The following is a 20,743-nucleotide window of genomic DNA, read 5'->3' on the forward strand; positions in this document are numbered from 1 at the left end:
TTTTTTTATACTTCTTTCAGCTTGTAATATAAATACATTAATACGCTGCTCATTTACTTCCGGCTTCGGTTGCCAGCTTCAGCGGAAACGTAATCTGCTTGTCATCAATTTTGCCTGCCCGTTATCCGCAATATTTTCTTATTCTCCAACTTGAACTGCCCTTCTGCGTGTCCTGCTGCTGCTTTACTGTTCTTGTTGTTGACGTTGTCATCTTGCGTATTTCCGCGGTTCGGGATTCTCTTTCAGTTGCGGTTGCGTTTGATTTCCTGTTTATCTTTCACTCTTTTTACTTACCTCCAATGTTTTCTTTTCTTTTTTGTACTTTACTAAATACAATATGTCAAGGTTCAAGGGTCTTTTTGGTATACATTTAACAGATATTATGAAGGATGAGTGCACATTGTGGAAAATTAGCAGAGGCTTCACTATATTGCAACTTTGTTTAAGGGAATTTGCTTTCTGAGATTATGAGGTATTAAATAACAGAAAATATGTAATAATTTCGTAAATTTTATATATTTTGCATACTACATGTTCTTATATAAAAAAAAAATAGTCCCAATCACAAAATAAACAGACATTCAAATGCAGAGAATTTGGATTATCTACTTTTCGCTTATCAATATTTATGCAAACGTTTGCAATTGATAATTGGAAAGGCAAAGTCCTCATAGATGAAAAGTGAATGTATTCCATGGCAGAATTTGTAATGAAATTCAAATAGAAATGTGAATTGAAGGGAAATATTTAAGGAGAAGGAGAGAGCAAGGCAGCTGATGCGCACGCCTCTCCTATATTTGAGTATTTTAGATTTTTTTTTTTTTTTGTGTTAAGAAATTTCAATTTCATTCACTTCTCGATAGGGTTGTATTGCCCCAACAAATTGCTCACGTGTGCTGCGAGTTAGGTAAGTTTTGCTCGCATTAAAGGAATTGCCCCAACTGGGGCAACTCGTCGGTTGGTCAGCAATTACATTTGCAATGCTTGCTACATGTCCTTGCAACGGCAGAGGTAAAACATTAAATTGTATTAGCTCGAAAAAGGGAAAGAAACATTTCAGTGGCCTCAACTAAAGCAATCAACTTGAAAGAACATTTCAAGATTTAACAAAATGTTGCATGCCCCAGGCGCTCTTGCTTGTAACTAGTCATGGCAGCTGCAGATGCAGACGCTAATAAAAAGTTAAATATTATGCAACAAGTAAGCAAAAGTATATAGAGCTCCTTGTTGCCGCTTTATTAGCTGCCCAACTCGAGCCACCTTTTCATTGCAGCTCTCGGTTTTCCTCTTCTTGTTCCTCTTGTCATAATCCCGTGTAAAATTATATTCCTACTATAGACTGCATTTCATTTTGTTGGTATTGCAGTTGCACTATGTAGTTCCTGGTGATGTTTCCCTCTTTGTTGGCATTCCAAAAGGGAAAGCTCTCAATGTGTTCTCGTGTAGAACACAAAAATAATTTCAATCATGGCACTGTAATGCCCAAGCACACTAAGTAAGCCTGAGATGAAGACTATGCCACGGATTCATCGGTCCATCGGTGGCTACAGTTATTTAATTGGCAGAGTGCAGCAAAAAAAAAAAAAAAAATAATAATAATAATAAAAGGAGATGGAAAAAATCTTGTTGAATCCCTTGGATGAGCGCCTTAACTGAACTACAGAATTGGCTATGCGGTACTTGAAAATATTTAAGCAGCACACTCAAGATTTAAACACTTACCTCAAGTTTAAATGAAACACCACTTATTGAGATGCAATATATGAAAATGTTATCTAGAGCATTGTCGCTTTAAACTATCAATATTGAAATAGAAAACTAGCAAAAAAAAAAAAAAATACGGTTTATTGTACTACTCATTTCCGCTCGATGAATTTGAATTATGACTAATATTTGTATTAATTAAACAACAATAGAGGTGTGTAGGATGCAAACTATTAATGAGTTAATCAAGCGGAAAGTTCATAATTTTACTTAATGCCAAAGGGACAACAAAGCCGCAAACAAACAACAATCAATAATACACAATGAATTTGCATTTTCCTAAAGTTTCGAGATCCGTTTGTCGAGTATCGTAAACATATCCCCACAAGGGGAAACCAATTATAATATAATGATTTGCCAGTTTGTGCACCAACCTACAACAACTTTGCCTATTAAGGTAAGAACTTGAATGCACCACAACACCTGTTTGCCTAATTGTTAATAGAGACATTGGTTTTAACTCGCAAACTAACAACAACTAGAAATAAAAATTGCAATTTTCAAGCGACCATCAAAGCAGGCGAAACAATTAGCAAAACGAAAGGCAACCGCAAACAGACAATTTTGGAGATGAGAAGCCGACAACAGCCAACACTGTCATAAAGCCAAATAACTGGCAAAACTCTATGCAAGTGAAGCCAACAAGTTATAAAATAAAAGCGATCACACAAATACACAGCAACGAATGCACAAACACAGACGTAAAGCGACTACTGATACGCTGTTGTTGCCTCCCTGCGTTGGCCAACAATAAACAGCAAGTGCAGAAAGTATGAAACGGAAATTCTGCATTTGGCATAAACGCCAAGAGCACGCACACAACAACAACAGAGAAGCGAGTTGGCAAACTTGACTTCTGATGTTTGTATACAGTTGTGTATACACTTTGCACAAGGTCCTCCACTTAGGAAGTTTTCCTATTATTGTTCTTATCAATCAAAGCTGTGTTGAAAATGCTCTGAAAGTACAAAAGTATTTAAATAGTTTTGCAAAATGTGAAATCTCAAGGTGAGCTGCAACAAATTGAAAAATTATTTAAAATATAGGTAAAGTGAGAACGTTCTACAACATTTATTGTTCTAATTATAAATATTACGTATACGTATTTTGGAATCATTGTTAAGCATCAGCAAGCGGCAATCATTCTGCAAATTGGCGAAGACCTTGTATCGAATAGTGCTTTTAATGCTGATTGTGAAGTTAATACTACGATTGGTAATTGCTCTGCTCACAGAATTTCTGCCACGCTATTTAATACTCGTAATACCAGTTTACGAAGCTCAAGAGCTTGTTGATACACCCTCAACGCATGTAGAGCATGACAAGAAAGTGATGGAAACGCAATTTGGTATCAGCAGGCGACTTTTGTGCACAGATGCCAAGTGCTTGGCATCTGCATGAGCATGAGCACGAGAACTGGCTGCTAAAATTTCCAAATGTTTCGCAGTGATTTTCATTCGGTTACTTTTGGCCAGCTCCAAACAAAAATGACGCAGACCAGGCTCAATGCGAGTATTCTCGTATCTCTATCTATGTAGCTCTTGTATACGTATCTGTATCTCTAAGTCTATATGTATCTGCGCTTCTGTATGTACATCTGAAGTTGTGTAACTGTGCAGATGTGTGTGTGTGAGTGAGCTTTTACAGCTACATATCTGGCTGTTGGTTTCGTTTTGTGTTTGGCAAATTCTTGGATTGTGTTTGTGTTTTGCATTTTGGGTTTTGGGTTTTTCTGAGTTTCAATTGCATTGTTCTCAACGTTATATGTTCGAGAGTGTGAATGTCTGTGTGAGTAAGTGAGAGTGTGTGTGTGTGTATGTGTGTTTGAATGTGGCTGTTGTGTGGCTCTCACGACTCGAGTGTTAGGCAGCCTGTGGCTTAAAATATAAAAATTGATGCCAAGTGCAGAGGCCTTGCATAGCCAGCCTTCTGTGGCACATTTCCATTTCCATTTGTTGTTTTTCCTTTTCGGTTTTGCTCTTTGTTGTTTTTTGTTTTGTATCGCCTAATGGGTGTCAACGCTTGAATGCAATTTGAAACATATTTTGTGCTCGACATTCGCCTTGTTGTTTTGTTGTTTTGCCCCTCGCGCTGTTTTGCTTTCTCATCTCTATCCAGTTGTTGCTTTGCTTCGCAATTCGCTGGATAAGAAGACAATTGCATCAGCAGCGTGTGGTTATTATATGTCAATCAATACGCTGTTGACTAATGGGCTTCATAACTGACACAACCAAAATCAACGTCAGCCCAATTTACAGACAATTTCATAAGCAAAATTGACACACACATGCGCGTCATCACACGCACACACACACTCACACCTGACACACCCACCTACAATGACATATAGGAACTCCAAGAACACCTGCAAACAAGTGGCATTCAATCAAGTCATGCCTCAGCAGTTTCCCGGTCTCTTTTCTGACACCGTCTTGACAAGCGGCAACAATAAACGTGACTGACCGCATGATGCCTGGTCACACTGACTGCGGGAAGAGAGAATGATGAGGCTCTCCGTATCTTATACATAATAAAATCTAAGACGCCCAATTAAAAGTTTCAGTTATGACGGATTTATGTATATCTGCTCGTACTTGAGATTTTTGTCAATTTGTACAAATTTTATGATAATGAAACGCAAATATTTCAAGAGCAAACGACAAAAGGCATAAGACATTTTACACATAACAAGTAGAAGACGACGCAGTGAAGCCAAACCGACTAGTAAAATTCCCTTCCATACCTTCAAATAACTATAAAGTTCGCAATTTTATCTGATTAAAGCAAACAATTATGGAATCTGAAATTTAAATAAAATATTTAAAAAATATTAATATGACAAAATTTTAAATTTTCAAAAATTTGACAACAAATTAAGTTTTTTGAAATTTAATTAAGACAAATAATAATATTTTATATTATATATTCTGTTTATATTTTTAAAAAATACAAAGAAAATTCGCACACACAAATGCAATACTATAATAAACAAGTAAGAAAGTTACAGTCGAGTGTGCTCGACTGTGAGATACCCGCTACCCATTTTTAATAAAGGCAAAATATTGCGGTATCATTTTCAAAATATACCGAAAATACTAAAAAAATACTAAAAATATACCAAATGGTATATTTGGTATATCGATATAGTACACCATTCAAAATATACCATAGACGGCACAATGTACCAGATTGTCGGCCAAAGCAACTCAGACCCATAGTAAGTAGGCGTTTTTGCCCATACAAAAGTATTTCTTTAATAACTTCCACAATTTTCTTCTGATCGCAACAAAATTTTCAGGAATCATAACTACTATAGTAATTATTGTATATACCAAAATTCGTAACTCTAGCTTTAAAATTACGCTTGTTATTAGATTTTTTTGATTTGCGGGGGCGGAAGTGGGCGTGGCAAAAATTTGAAACAAACTTGATCTGCGTGCAAACATAACAAATGCTGTCGAAAAAAAATTATAGCTCTATCTCTTATAGTCTCTGAGATCCAGTGTTTCATACGGACGGACGGACAGACGGACAGACACACAGACGGACAGACGGACATGGCTATATCGTCTCGGCTGTTGACGCTGATCAAGAATATATATACTTTATAGGGTCGGAGATGCCTCCTTCTACCTGTTACATACATTTCCTGCCGGCACAAAGTTATAATACCCTTCTACCCTATGGGTAGCGGGTATAAAAATTATTCTAGTTTTTCAAAACAATATTGTTGTTTTTATTTTTATATCTGCAGATCTCCAATAGATTTTAGAATATACAAAAAGTTGCTAAAATGAGATATCCTCTTTTTGAGGGTATGCAAAAAAATACGCAAGGCGAGAGACTGAGCCAGAAAAAAGAGCGAGGAGGAGTGTTGGACGTGCTACTTGGACTCATAAAGACGACAACGTGGCGCTGCCAACAACAGACCGGAAGCCGGAAATGCCAAGAAGCAGTGCCAAGACGCACGCAGTCACCATCGCTAAATTCGTGCAGCGTCGTTTCAATTGTTGGACAATTTGTGAGAGTCCACCACCAACAACAACAACGTCCAAACAATAGCAAGAACAAAAACACTAACACCATTGAATGGCCATTCACTGAAGCCTGAAGTTGGCAAAATATTTGCGAATCTAAACTCTTGAGCAAGTTTAAGATAATTTTAATATCTGGCTGAGCAGGGCATAAAAAAAGTTTAACGTTAATCAAGCAGCATAATAGATTGAACAGTTTCTTATGATACATTGCAAAAATCAGACTTCCAATATGTCAACGTACTAAGTGAAGTTGAGCTCTCTTCGCTTGAACTTTCCTAAGTCAATCTTGGAGTCAGTTGAAGCGAATTAAGTTTGCTTAAATTATTTCACATAACTCACAATGACAGATAGTGTTGGCAGTTTCTAGGAAGTGAGGCTCTTGACTAGAATAATTTTGTGTAAAATTCTAATTTAGGTAGAAAGACAAAAAAGTTTTCTAAAGGGAAGTAAAACATTGAAAATATGCTGCTTCTGCTTCGTTGCCTCAATGAAAGTTGATTAGAAGTGCTGAAAATTGTGTTACTCATACGCAACGTTGCCGCCGATGTTTCTACTGCTGCGCAATAAACGCATGATTAGCCACGCACAAATACAAGTACAAACACAAACACGCCAAGGCAAACGCACACAGGCACACATTTGTAACAGTTAATTTACTTTCTGTGTTTTGGGTGACTTTGGTAAATCACAGTTTCAAGTCAACTGAACTTTTGAATGCAGCAGCGAGTCAGGCAGGCAACATACAGTGACAAGAACAATGTCGATGCCCAAGAAGTGCCAACTAGAGGGATGAACAACTCAACTCAACGCAACTCAACGAGTAGGAATAGAAATACGAATACGAAAACAAATAGAAATGAGCTGTGGATGACGATAATGATGCTGATGCTGTAGCTGTTGCTGTTGCTGATGACGACGAGCTTGTCGAAAAGCAAAAACTTGACAAAGTATTCATAGCAACACGCGCCAGCGCGCGAAAAAAGACATTGAAACTTGTCACTGCAAAGTTGTTAAGTCAGAGACGCCTGATGACTTTACGTCACCCGCACTTCCCACTTCCCCCTCAACTCAACTGAACTCAAGTCATCTCGTCTCTTCCCGTCTCGTCTCGTCTAGTCGCGTCCTGTCCTAGTCTCGAATCCACTCAACAACTGTGTGGGCGTATTACGTGCACCTCCCACCTACTAAAGCGCTGAGGCGTAATAATCGAAGATAATCCTTCGAATAATTTACGAATGTTATTATAACACAATTACCAAACAATTGAAAAACTTTTGCGCTGACTAGCTAAACTCGTCTAATAATATAAATTACATAATGAGTATCGCTATATTTAATCGCGACAGTTTTAAGCATATGTCACGTAATGCAATAAAATGTAAACATCATAAATTTAGTGCAATTGATCATGCAAAAAAATATGACAAATAGTCAGAGATTCATTTACTGATTGGCTAACTGCTGTGATCCTGCAATGTTCACACTTAATGACAGCGCTTAGTAAGAGCAAAAACTATGCATCATTTTGATGTGAATCCGCGAATTTAAGGGCGCAATAAACATGCCACCAATGGGCGAGTAATGCGCTGTCATTTTCGAGACGACTTGTCACTGCTCATCATAAAATGCTATCTACATTAATTGACAGACTGGCAAACTGCTCGACTGACAGAGATGTTCGCCTGTATCCTACATAGCTTTGATTTTTTGCCTCACGCGAAAATACCATTAAATTGATGGGTCGCCCGCTCATTCACGAGTGCCACCAAATTTCACGAGTTGCCAAAAACAATTAAAAATGCTGTAAAAATGTTATGTGCAGGTCGCATTGGTTGTCTTGTCTGTGTCTGTGTCAGTGTCTGAGTCTCTGTTTCTGTCTCTATGTGTTTGTTGTGGACGCTGCTGATAAAAGCAAACGGCACTTAAACGTGTCAACAATGGCCACGACAAGCGCAGCCCATGAATTGACGAACCAAACAAAGCATTGGATAGGCAACCAGGAGAGGATTGCGATTGTCGATGAGGCACATTTTCAGCAATCAGTTTTATGTTGTTCAAGTGGCAAGCGCTCAATGTGATTGGCCTGACTGTCGACGCCCTCCGCCCGTCGACAGCTTGCCAGTCCGTCTTTTCCCTCCCCTCTCTCCATTCTATTCGTGTTTCTGCTATTGCCATCCATATACCACACACAGTTTTGCAATTAATTTCTGGCCAAACCAGCAAATGTTTTTGCTCTTGTTGTTGCCTCCGTTGCTGTGGTTGCCATAAAAGTTAGATAAATTGTACGAGCATAGACAAAACTTTCGATCACGCCGCTACGCACGCACTTTATAGTGGGTGGCGCAAATTGGTCTTTCCAAGGGAGGAGGGGAAAGTGCGACGAGGTGTTGTGCGTTAGCATCGCGGCTCTGTCAGATTTTGAAGTGGCAGCAAATGCTGCCAACCGAACGAAGCCAAGTGGACCATCCTGTCTGCCCTGTCTGCTCCCGCCCCTCCGTGCAACGAACCAACCAAACAACCAACCGACCGACAGACTGCCGATTATTTATAGTTGAGAAAGTTTTGTCATTTACGTTTGAAAATTTAAATTTTAATTGAGTTTTCTTGCTGCTACCACTGCCATTACCTCTCTACCCTCCCTTCTCAACCTGTCCCTTCCATCTCTCCGCTCGGTTGAAAATCAAAAAGTCAGGCGGCGTCTAAATGGGTGGCCATTGGCCCCAGCATACAAAGTGTGTAGTACAGTATATGCAACCCGACAAGCCATTCGGTCGCGTTATTCCAGGTGTTTGCTTCAACTTCACTTCATCTGAGTATGATAAAAGCCGAGTTGTCGAAATTGTTTTGTAAACTTTTCAAATACCCTCTTAGTTATCAAGTTGATGTAAGTGCATGCTGGAAGAAAGACCAATCAATGAGAATCGCTTGCTATCATTGTTCAGCGATGTGAATCGTATTTTTTTACACTGCACCTGTGGAAAGTAAACACTTAACAATATTTACCAATTATATTTGTAGAGAAAAGCTGCAAATAAGGTGGCGGGATGTCGAAATATCAACGTTTTTTATTTATATTTTCATTTCCAGTAATTTGAAATACTTTAACAATGCATTTTACTCATAGATAAAACAATTATATGTAATATATTTAATATTCAATCAACACTTGCATATTTAAATTATTCAGATGACAGTTTGATTTATTAAGATTATTATGAAATAAATGTATGTAAAAAACCCTTTAGTTCATTTATACTCTTAGGTCATTCAATATTCATCGCAAATTATACATACATTTTATGCTTTATTTTATTACCAACTAGCCGAAGGGTATTTAATGGTTCAGACAATTGCAAATGTTACTTTAGTTTGTTTTTGTTGACTTATTGGCGGAGAGTTCATACAACAAATGTTTCGTTTTTTATTTATTCTTTACTCTTTATTTTCTTCTTTTTATTGTGTGTTGCTGCATAAAACCACATTGAAAAAAGAGCATAAAAAACACGAGCAAAATCAAAGTTTTTAGTTGCAAACAAGCAAATTTGTTGTTTGTTATTGTGCCACAATGCTCGGGATATTTGTTATTGTTGATCCCGATGTATTATTGATTGCTTTGTTATATGGCCAGTAATAAAAATATAAAAAAAAATTTATAGCTCTGCATCATTTAGAGAGCACTATAAATACCATACAGATGGATGACTAATGAAAGAAAAAGAGAACTCAAAAAATAAGAATACTCACAGTAGATTCAAATGTGCTCTCAAAAGGGTAACAACAACAAGAAAACACAACGCACAACTGAAATGGCAATAACAACAAAAACAAGAAAAAGAGCAATAAAGCAGCTAATAGACTATATTAAAGTTGGCTGTCACAAAACGGCAGCAGGCGCATATTTGTCTCATTAAATTGATTTTCCTGCTGTTATTCTCATTGCTATTTGTTGTTGTTGTTGTTTCATTCGCTCCATTCTTGGCCTGACTTGGTTTAATGGTAGAGCTAAGCAAAAGTGCTGATATAGCCAAAAATATTTCTCAGTGTCCCAAAGAAGCTAAAAAGCAAACGATTCAAATGGCCCAAAGCCATAAAACACACGCGGCTCAATGCCCGAATGGACAGAGTTCATGTGTCATTAAGGCATTTTTGCGACTAAAACTGGACACTAAGCAGACCAACTGTGGACCGTCGAACGCCGTCCACAACTACTATTGTTTAAACTTAAAAAAACGGATTCGTTTTTTTTACTTAAACTGCCAATACGAAATGCAAATGTTGACCACTGTGACCACAAAGACAAGCTCATTGATAGCAATAATTCAAACGCAAGAGGTCAATGAAACATTTTCAAAATCAGCATTTATTGATGTCAATTCATTTCCATTAATTAAACAAAAGAGCAGAACATAAGGAATATTCAGTATATATTGAAAGCTAACAAAATATTGAAGCATAAATTATACAAATATTATTATAATTTAACTGATTTATGGCAATTGTTTGTAAATACTGCCGGAAATTAAATGACTTATGTGCATATACACATATGTGGGAAGGAAGCTAGGAGTTGAACAGAGCAGCAGAGTCGAACTAGAATAATAATATACTAATCGTTATAATTTAAATATTTGCTGTAAATTAATTAACTAAAATACAAGCAATTTGCGTATTGATCAATTAAAAGTCCATAAAACGATATCTTAATATGCGCTTTGAGTTCTGAACATCAGCCAATTGTCGAGTTAATAATTAAATTTGTTCGGAATGCAGAAATTGCAACATGCAATTGTCAGGGCACAGGCGTCAACATAGAGTGTCCTGTCGCCTGTGGTTGTTGCAATTGCTGCTGCTGATGCTACCGATGTTGTTGTTGCTGTTGCTGCTGCTGTCATCAGTCGAAACATATTACTGGGTGGGAGTTCAGGGTGGCACGTTGATGGTGCTGATGCTGCTGATGGTACTGTTGCCGTTGCTGTGGCAAAATCAAGCCGCAGAAACAACTCAAAATCGCAATATGACACATATGCGCACAGAGGCAGCCAAATGGCAAACCAAAACCGAAACCCAAAAACTGAGCACTGCCAACATTGCAACGGTAAACATGTAAAATGCTGTTGAAAGGTGTCGGCTCCTATGTGCATATGTATGTGTTAGGGTTTCTCTCTCTCTCTCTGAGCGTGTGGGTGTGTGGGTGGGTGCTATGTGTAGATTCATCCAATGCCAGCATGTTAACGTGCATTTTAACGAATGTTGACAATTACGAAAAATTTGGTTTTTGGTTAAACGAGCAAACTGGGCGTATGAGTGTTGCAAACATTCCAGCTGTATATGTGCTGTGTGTGCGTGTGTATGTGTGTGGGTTCTCGTAATGCCCAAGTTTTGTTTGGAGTATTTTGATGGGACATTTTTTTGGGCTGTGGCTCGTGCAAAAGCGGGAGAGCGCCTCTAAACAGAGCAATTGAAGTTGTAATGGAGTTTCTGGATTAACAACTAAAGAGAACACTTAAATAATCAAAGAGAAAGAACGCTGATAGAGAGAGAAAAGGCATAGAAAAAAGAGAGAGATAGGGCTTGGTTTAGGCAGCAAAATTGGGTAAGCTTACATGATAACCAGCACAGCATAGCACAGCACAGCAGAGCCGAGCAAAGCAGAGGCCAGCACAACACAGGCGAGGACCAGACCTCTGCCTGCCGCACTCAAAAACAGGGTAATCCTTTATGCGCAGGCGCTGCGCAGCATCTGCGCGATTCGGGCGACAAAGCTACAAAATGGAGCGGCAATTGATGCTGTCGTTGCTGACGATAGCAGCTGCTCTGGCTGCGGCTGCTGCTGCCGCTGGTGCTGCTTGAGCTGAGAGGGCCATGCAAGGCTACAAAAACAAAACGTGCGTCAGTACGAATCCTGTGAATATCTATGCAGGACAACACGGAGCGCTCAGCGTCAGACGACCAGGCGAAACCAGAACCAAGTGAAAAACGAACTTGCAATCTCATTAATATTAATAATTTTGCTGTGACAATCGGTGCATAATTTTTCTGAAAAATGATTTTACTTCAAAGTGTGTTTCTGAAGCGGCAAAAAAATTAATTTCAATTCAAAATTGAAATTACAAACAATGTCAGCTGCATAGAGCAGCTTATAGCTGTAGCACAACAAACGTTCTTGATATCAGCTCAGCTGCTGTCGCTGCCGCTGAAGTCGACGCTGACGTTGACGTTAGCATCGCAGTCGCTGCTCAAATTCAGTTGTCTAGAGAGTCTGTTTCGACTGCGACGGCGCCGGCGCTGCGCAGCTGCCTGCTTAGTGTAGACTTTTAGCTCATCGCAAGTACTGTGTAAAGCAAAAAAAAAAGAAAAATACACACACTCTCTGCTTCCAACTACGTCACACACACACACACACACACTCACACTGACGCACAGAGACGCTCACGCACGCATACAGAGATACACACGAGGCAGCCGAAAGGTAAACAAAAACCTGTGCGCGTGTGTTTGGTATCAATAAAACACCGGCCGACCGACGACCGCCTTGAAGGCAAATTGCCTTGTACGCTGTGACGTCATGAGCCACTCTCGACCAAGTCTGGCCCTACTTTTGGCTATTTGGCGGCATGGCAAGCTGCTCTGTCTGCTCTTGGCCTTTCTGCTCTTCTTCTGCGAGACAGTGCAAGCGAATCCGGACGCCAAACGACTCTACGATGATCTGTTGAGCAATTACAATCGACTCATACGACCCGTTAGCAACAATACGGACACAGTGTTGGTCAAGCTGGGACTGCGCCTGTCCCAGCTCATCGATTTGGTAAGTCCAATGGTCATTCTCAGCCCCACTACCATTCCCCGTCCCTTTTGCTGAGCACTCTCAAAATAATTAATGCAATGGAGAAAAACTTGGCTGAGAGCTGAGAGTGCCTGGCATTGGCACAGTTTTTAATTAAGCGCTTCAATGGAGCACTCACTCCTTGCAACGTTGCGCTACATTTGCCACAGCCATTTTATCGAGTCGTGCCAGTAATGTAAACAGCAAAACAGTTGCACAAACTTTTCCTCGATCGTAAATAAAAAATTGGCCAACATAAATGACAGTAAATGGGCCGAACCAAGACCAAGACCAAGACCGAATCCACAGTTGAGTGCAGAAGTGAAAAGTGTTCTATCTGAATTGGACAAAAGGCCTATTTAGCTAATTGATTTGAGAAATGTTTTAATCAATTATTTAATTAAAGCTAGCTATATTTCATTTCAGCAAACCAATTACAAATCAATAGTTGAAATCAACTATTCATTCCTTCAATCAAAAATGTAAATATCAATTTAATTACGAAACTGAAACTACTATAATTCAATTATGGCATATTTGAATAAAGTCTCAGCAACATTTCATTCAAATTTAAGGCAGAACCTAGACTATTGCTTAAAGTTCATGGCGAGGCATTTGTCAAGTGTCCTGCACGAAGCGCCACACGCAGACACAGACATAGTGCAACTGCTGCAGGATGCTAGTCTATGGGGAACTGGGGAGCGGGAACTAGCAGCACAAAGTGCCGTTACCACGAGGCTTAAAAGGTAATAAAACAAGCCAAAAATCCAAAAACCGTAAGCTGACAGCAAAAAGCACATTAGCGACAGGGACGCGAACAGGAAGAGGGAAAGGGAAAGAAATAGAGAGCGAGGAAACGAGGAGTCAGCCAAGCAGACAGTCAGGCAAACAAACAGACAGGCATAGGAACATGGTAAGCAAGCCAAAGAGTGGGCGGCAATGCAGTGGGGCAGTGAAGGGAAGAACCGAATGTAGGAGAAAATGCAAAATCCCGCTTGATGCATGGCAGTCCTGTGTGCACTTCTTTATCATCAACGCGGAGCGGCTTTTAATTTTCATTCCCTTCCTTTCGCCACACCAAAAAACAGAATCTCAAAGATCAAATTCTAACGACCAACGTGTGGCTGGAGCACGAGTGGCAGGATCATAAATTTAAATGGGATCCATCCGAATACGGCGGCGTCACCGAGCTCTATGTGCCATCTGAGCACATTTGGCTGCCCGACATTGTCCTCTACAACAAGTGAGTCCAGAGCACATACGACTATATAGGAATTATAATCAAAGCTAAACTTCCTGCTATCACAGCGCTGATGGCGAGTACGTGGTCACCACCATGACAAAGGCCATTCTCCATTATACGGGCCGTGTTGTGTGGACTCCACCGGCCATCTTCAAGTCATCCTGCGAGATTGATGTGCGCTATTTTCCCTTTGATCAACAAACATGCTTCATGAAGTTTGGCTCCTGGACATACGATGGTGATCAGGTATGTCTTTCCATCTCCCTGTTTTCTTTAGTGTGTAACTGTGTGTGTTTGTGCGTGTGCAACGGGGCGTGGCCATGAATTTATGGGCAACCATTTATCTGAGCGCTGAGCGCGCGCTTACAAGCCTAAGATGCCGGGCGAACATCGAAAGGGCGTCAGCGGCAGCAGATTAAAATGTGAGAAATTGTAAAAGTGTAATTGAAACTTGTCTAACCGTTACGCTCTCCACCCCCTCCACGGTCCACGGTCCGCGTTCCCGCTCACGCATACCCAACACCCCAAAATGGCAGTTGAGCAGAAAAGAAACTCTCACGCCAAGCCACTCGACTGTGTGTCGCTGTCATAAAAATGCGCGTCCATAAATTAAAGTAAAGTGCGACTCCCCCACAAACCGTTGCCTTTTCCGCTTCCGCTGACCGGACTTGGCACAGTGGTCTCAGCACGCAAAAAAATAAAACCCTTAACTCTAGCCATGCTTGTGGCCCACAAATAAAGTAGTACATTTATTTCAAGTACACAAATTAATTAAAAATTTTGAAACTTTATTTTTATTATTTTATTATTTTACTTTTTCAATAAAAAATATAATTCGTTGTATATATGTACATAAATACATATATTTTCTTAATAGGAAATATATAAAACAAATGTATGGAAACTATTTCATTCAAAAGAACAAGTTTTAGCTAAAAATTCAAGTGAAATTTCACTTTAGCAAATTGGATTTTATTACCACTCACCTTTTCAAATTTCAAACCATTTGCAAGTGAAATAATATAGCTAACTTAAGTTTTCTCCACTGTGCAATGTCCTCGTTGTCAACGCATTTAAATTTGCTACTCTTTTAACGACTGCACTTGAGCCTTCAACTCGAAGAAACTCAAGGCGGAGACGAAGATGTCGCCTGCAGGCAGACGGACTATGTATAAGAACGAGAATGAGTTGGATGTGGCCGATGAGCGTCACGCCCGACTTCTTTAAGTGCCTTTAAGCTTTATAACCTTTATTGCTCTATCCACGCTATTCTTGCCTTTCCACAGATCGATTTAAAGCACATCAACCAGAAGAACGATAAAGACAATAAAGTGGAGATTGGTATCGACTTGCGCGAATATTATCCAAGTGTCGAATGGGATATATTGGGTGTGCCCGCCGAACGGCATGAGAAGTATTATCCCTGCTGTGCCGAACCTTATCCTGGTGAGTTTCGTAGAGTTTAAAGCAACTCAGCTGGCTCGCCAATACACATACGCGAAAGCTCTACCCAAACTCACTACGAAATACCCGTACCCCAACCCTATAAATCCCAACCTCAATATCCTTGCCTCACTCGCTATCTCTTCCCTTCTCTTTCTCGCCATCTTTCTTGTTTTTTCATGCTGCGCCGTGCTGCTGGATTGCTGAATGTTCAGATATTTTCTTCAACATCACTCTGAGGCGAAAGACACTCTTCTATACTGTGAATCTGATCATTCCCTGTGTTGGCATCTCATACCTGTCTGTTCTGGTATTTTATCTGCCAGCTGATTCTGGTGAGAAGATTGCCTTGTGCATCAGCATTCTTCTCTCGCAGACTATGTTCTTCTTGCTCATATCGGAAATTATACCTTCGACATCGCTGGCTCTGCCGTTGCTGGGGAAATATCTGCTATTCACCATGTTGCTGGTCGGGCTGAGCGTTGTTATTACCATCATAATACTCAATATACATTATCGAAAGCCGAGCACGCACAAGATGCGACCGTGGATACGAGCGTTCTTCATTAAGCGTCTTCCGAAGTTATTGCTAATGAGAGTGCCCAAGGATCTGTTGCGTGATTTGGCCGCCAATAAAATCAACTACGGATTGAAGTTCAGCAAGACAAAGTTTGGACAGGCCCTAATGGATGAAATGCAAATGAATTCCGGTGGTTCCAGTCCCGATTCGATACGTCGCATGCAGGGACGCGTCGGCGTTGGTGGCTGTAATGGAATGCATGTGACCACAGCGACCAATAGGTAAGTTGTGCATACGAGGGCAGCTCCCAAAAGTCATCACACCTAAAATATGCATAGAAAATGAAGGGAAAAATACCAAATTATCCGATTCAGAGTTGAGAATGGAAAATGAAACGCAAAGCATAAAAAATTAATTATGAGCCAGCAAAAGTGAACGGAGAAAAAAAGTGAATAAAAATATATAAACGAGACTGTGGGTTGTGGATTGAAATAGAAAGACAGTTGGAATTTAAGGCTGTTAAAATGAATGAAATATGAAAATGATGATGAACAAGCGGCGAATGAAAAAGCACAAAAGAAAATGTCTGAATTAAAGAAATGTGAACTCATTTTCAATTCAAGTAATCATTTACTGCAGTCCACAGTCCGCAGTCCCCCATCAAACGCCAGTGGAAACCCACGCACACTTTGTATTTCTGTGTGTGTACAGTTTATATCCCTGGCATTAACTTTCTCTTGCAGGTTCAGTGGATTGGTGGGTGCTTTGGGTGGCGGTCTGAGCACGCTGAGTGGCTACAATGGGTTGCCTTCGGTGCTTTCCGGCTTGGATGACTCCATGAGCGATGTGGCGGCACGCAAAAAGTATCCGTTTGAGCTGGAAAAGGCCATACATAACGTCATGTTCATACAACATCACATGCAACGCCAGGACGAGTTCAATGCGGTGAGTTTCCCCCCAGCTGATTGAATTTTTAATTGAAAATTCCGTTTGCCGGACGATGACGATGACTACGACGACAACGACTATGGCAAGAGCAGTGGCTACAACCACGACAGCAGCCAACACGACAACTATGACAGTGACAGCGAAAGCCTGAAGCCTGAGACAGACTCTCAAACTGAAGCTGTAGCTATTGCCAAAGCTGGGAAGGGGAAACTGAGGTCAAAGCAGTAGCAGCAGTTGTTGCAAGTTGGAGCAGGCCTGACCAATGCCGAAAACCACAGAAATCGCTCTGCGCTTCTGTTCTTGGCGTTTGTAGTGGCCATCGATATCTGATCAGCTCAACTGTTTGACTAGTCCGAGTCCGAGTCTGAGCCTGAGCCAGAGCCAGAGTCTCCTCACTGCCTCCTTCTTTTACTGCCTCTCGACTTATTTAAGCTTTTACCATATTTGCACTTTAATGCCACACAAAACCCACTTTTAATTGCTTTTGTTCAATTGACTGGCAATTGGCTGGCAAACGATTCCCAACGATTCGACTCCACCGCCATTCAATCAAATCCCACGACCAACGCTTTGGTTGTCTGATTCCAACCCATGTTTCCCTGCCCCTTTCTCTTTTTTTTTTGTGTTTTGTTTATTATATTGTGTTGTTGCTGACAAAGTTGCTTTCGCTTTGTTATTGGAACTTTCATTTTGATTGATATCCAACAGGCGCTAGCTATAAGCAGATTAAGTGCCTGTGCTTAATGAAAGCAATCGCTCAAAGTGGAAGCCTCAAAATGCTGTTAGCCAATATTACGTATACGACTCTTTGTGTAATTTATGTGTAGAATTCAATATCTCTCACTACTCTTATTATAAAAGTTACATTTATCTGAATTATAATTTGCAATTGTTGTTAAGCTGCTTACATCAACTCCCTTCTGTTAGAATTCAATTTTTATACCCGCTACCCATAGGGTAGAAGGGTATTATAACTTTGTGCCGGCAGGAAATGTATGTAACAGGTAGAAGGAGGCATCTCCGACCCTATAAAGTATATATATTCTTGATCAGCGTCAACAGCCGAGACGATATAGCCATGTCCGTCTGTCCGTCTGTCCGTCCGTCCGTATGAACACCTAGATCTCAGAGACTATAAGAGATAGAGCTATAATTTTTTTTCGACAGCATTTGTTATGTTTGCACGCAGATCAAGTTTGTTTCAAATTTTTGCCACGCCCACTTCCGCCCCCGCAAATCAAAAAAAATTGAATAACAAGTGTTAAAGCTAGAGCTACAAATTTTGGTATATACAATAATTACTGTAGTAGTTATGATTCCTGAAAATTTGGTTGCGATCAGATAAAAATTGTGGAAGTTATTAAAGAAATACTTTTGTATGGGCAAAAACGCCAACTTACTAGGGGTCTGAGTTGCTTTGGCCGACAATCTAGCACATTGTGCGGTTTATGGTATATTTTGAATGGTGTACTATATCGATATACCAAACATACCATTTGGTATATTTTTAGTATTTTTTTTAAGTATTTTCGGTATATTTTGAAAATGATACCGCAATATTTTGCCTTTATTAAAAATGGGTAGCGGGTATCTCACAGTCGAGCACACTCGACTGTAACTTTCTTACTTGTTTCAATTGGAATTTAATTAATTTTAGTCTTTTATAAACATTTTAATTATCCAATATTTAAAAATCACTTTTGTCTCTGTTTTTTAATTTTAGTGGCTGTTCAATTGTAATTTATTTATTTATTATTCACAAAACAAATATTACGAATACGACCCTCTGTGAAACATTTCTTAATTTCGTTTTACAGGAAGATCAGGACTGGGGCTTTGTGGCCATGGTTATGGATCGCTTGTTCCTCTGGCTATTCATGATTGCATCGCTTGTGGGAACATTTGTCATATTGGGCGAGGCTCCGTCTTTGTACGATGACACCAAGGCCATTGATGTGCAACTTTCGGATGTGGCAAAGCAAATTTACAATCTAACTGAAAAGAAGAATTAAATTCAAATGGTTAACATTATCTATCTAATGTCGTGAAAGACACGCAAATACTTATATATGCTCTAGTTTAATGTAAGCTTTAAAATAATTAATAAAAAAATAAATTTTGTTGGCCAAAAGCAGCCAAGGAAAATGCTAAAATGCAGCTGTGGTTTTTTTCGGTCTGGGAGCCCAGCTGGCTGAGTGTAATGCATATGCCAGAAAGGTTTCTCTGTAATGCAAAAATAAATTATCTGCAGCCAGCCGAACTGTATATAATATGAAATACTTGCTGCAGCACTTATAATGAAAATAATATTAAAAGTAACCGCACGAATCCATAAAGTATGCAGTCCTTTGAAATTCTACTTGCCATACTTTTAGCTGATGAAATCGCTTGGCTTATGTTACAAACACCTTGATCAAGTTAAAATCAGCGACCTGGCCATTCCACTACGGCATTAAAATATTCCAAAACTTACTAGAAAGAAAAAACAAGAAATTGTGAAGCAAAATTGCTGGCTATGGTTTCTGCTATTTCAACACCCAACTCCCATTACCCACAACATGTAGCTCCCAGTTGTTGTCGTAGTTGTTGCTGGTGGGCGCAAAGTCAAAGTATTTGCCTGGCATGTGGGTATGCTATGCGTTCGCTTTTCATTTGATAGCTGCAAAATTAACCTTTTCGGAAAATGCGCAACCAGAGAAGGCAACTCATGTGGAAATAGCAAGCAAGGCTTCTGGAAAAGCCAAAAATGAAAGCGTAGTCGGGTCTTAAAAAGTGAAGCGAAGGGTATTACCAAATGTTTGCTCATGTCAAAATATATTAGACTGTGTGTCGACTCCTTTGTATTTGCCTATCGCCAGTGTATATATTAATTTTTTTCTATGTGCTTATTTCTTACTCAAATACAAATTTCATTTGTATTTTGAATTATCTGCATGCTCCAACTATTTATGGGAATATTTCTATGTAAATACTTGAGGAGAAGCTAAGCAAGTTGAGGCTTGAACAACAGCAGCATATTTTTAGTTCTTGTGAACTTGCGAAAGAACTTTTTGTATTTGTATTTTTTTGTTTTTTGTGTATATTCCATTTCGAGCGCATCGTTTGCTGGTTCCCTCGAGGCAGCCCCGTAAAGTATGCAGCAATCAAAAAATATCTGGGAAAACTATTTGCTACAACTGCAAAACTATTTCTATACAAATGTCACAATTTCTTTTCGTCGTTTTTCTATGAATGTCATTCAAATTGATGCAGAGCGGCGTGTGGCAGCCTGACTGCGAGAGGGCATGGTCGGAAAGGCATGCCACCCAATAACTACACAATGCCAGCAGCCGAAACCCTGTCAATGTCACTTCTCCAGGAGAAGCAGCGGCAGCAGCAGAAAAAGAAGCAGCAGTTGCAATTTTCTTATACCACAGCGATTGTAAATTGTCTATATGTATATGGAGGACAACAACAAGGAACTGTTGCTACAGAGCCGACATCAACTTAGCTCAACAAGTATCTATTGAGAGTGTAGAAGTATGCACATATATTTTACATGCATTTGCAACACCATCGGCAATCGCAATACGCACACGCTAGCCTCCTGCTTTCATGCATTCATTCACTCATTCATTCGCTCATTCATTTAGTCATGCCACGCGTGCTCCTTGTTGCATGTTGCGAACTCAGTTCCGCTCCCATGTCATGCTGACAAGTTCAATATGCTGCGAGAGTGCCGCTGACTGTGTGACGCGTCTTGGTGACCGACTGACAAACTTGACTTATAGCCTGACTGACTGACTTTTGTCAGCATGCCGCACATACATCTGTGTGTGCGTCTTTTTCACAACTTCCCGTCTACTTTTCATGCCTCAGCGGGTTACAGTGCTTTCATTTTTTGTTTTCCAGCTTCAATTTAAATTCATATTATTTGTGCTCCATTTATATATATGCTATATTTATATATTGTAGCGAACAATTCT

At 39.8% G+C, this 20,743-nt stretch overlaps 1 protein-coding gene across 1 annotated transcript; it reads left to right on the top strand.

Moving 5' to 3' along the window:
- Nucleotides 1-11,700: 11,700 nt before the first annotated feature.
- LOC117575285 (acetylcholine receptor subunit alpha-like 2) lies at nt 11,701-18,914 on the top strand. The gene is made up of 7 exons (XM_034259428.2): nt 11,701-12,606; nt 13,713-13,867; nt 13,933-14,113; nt 15,154-15,313; nt 15,526-16,111; nt 16,574-16,775; nt 18,596-18,914. The coding sequence occupies exons 1-7, from the start codon at nt 12,367-12,369 to the stop codon at nt 18,788-18,790; spliced, it is 1,719 nt and encodes a 572-aa protein (XP_034115319.1). The 5' UTR covers nt 11,701-12,366; the 3' UTR covers nt 18,791-18,914.
- The last annotated feature ends 1,829 nt before the right edge of the window (nt 18,915-20,743 follow it).

Source organism: Drosophila albomicans, chromosome 2R, assembly GCF_009650485.2.
Source record: "Drosophila albomicans strain 15112-1751.03 chromosome 2R, ASM965048v2, whole genome shotgun sequence".
In the NCBI taxonomy this organism is placed as follows: Eukaryota; Metazoa; Arthropoda; class Insecta; order Diptera; family Drosophilidae; genus Drosophila; species Drosophila albomicans.

What these genes read in the sequence shown, in the direction of transcription:
- LOC117575285 (XM_034259428.2), top strand. Translation starts at nt 12,367, where the DNA reads ATGAGCCACTCTCGACCAAGTCTGGCCCTACTTTTGGCTATTTGGCGG. An exon ending in GACATTGTCCTCTACAACAA is followed by an intron (nt 13,868 to 13,932) that starts GTGAGTCCAGAG and finishes CTGCTATCACAG; the next exon opens with CGCTGATGGCGAGTACGTGG. An exon ending in GCCAGGACGAGTTCAATGCG is followed by an intron (nt 16,776 to 18,595) that starts GTGAGTTTCCCC and finishes TTCGTTTTACAG; the next exon opens with GAAGATCAGGACTGGGGCTT.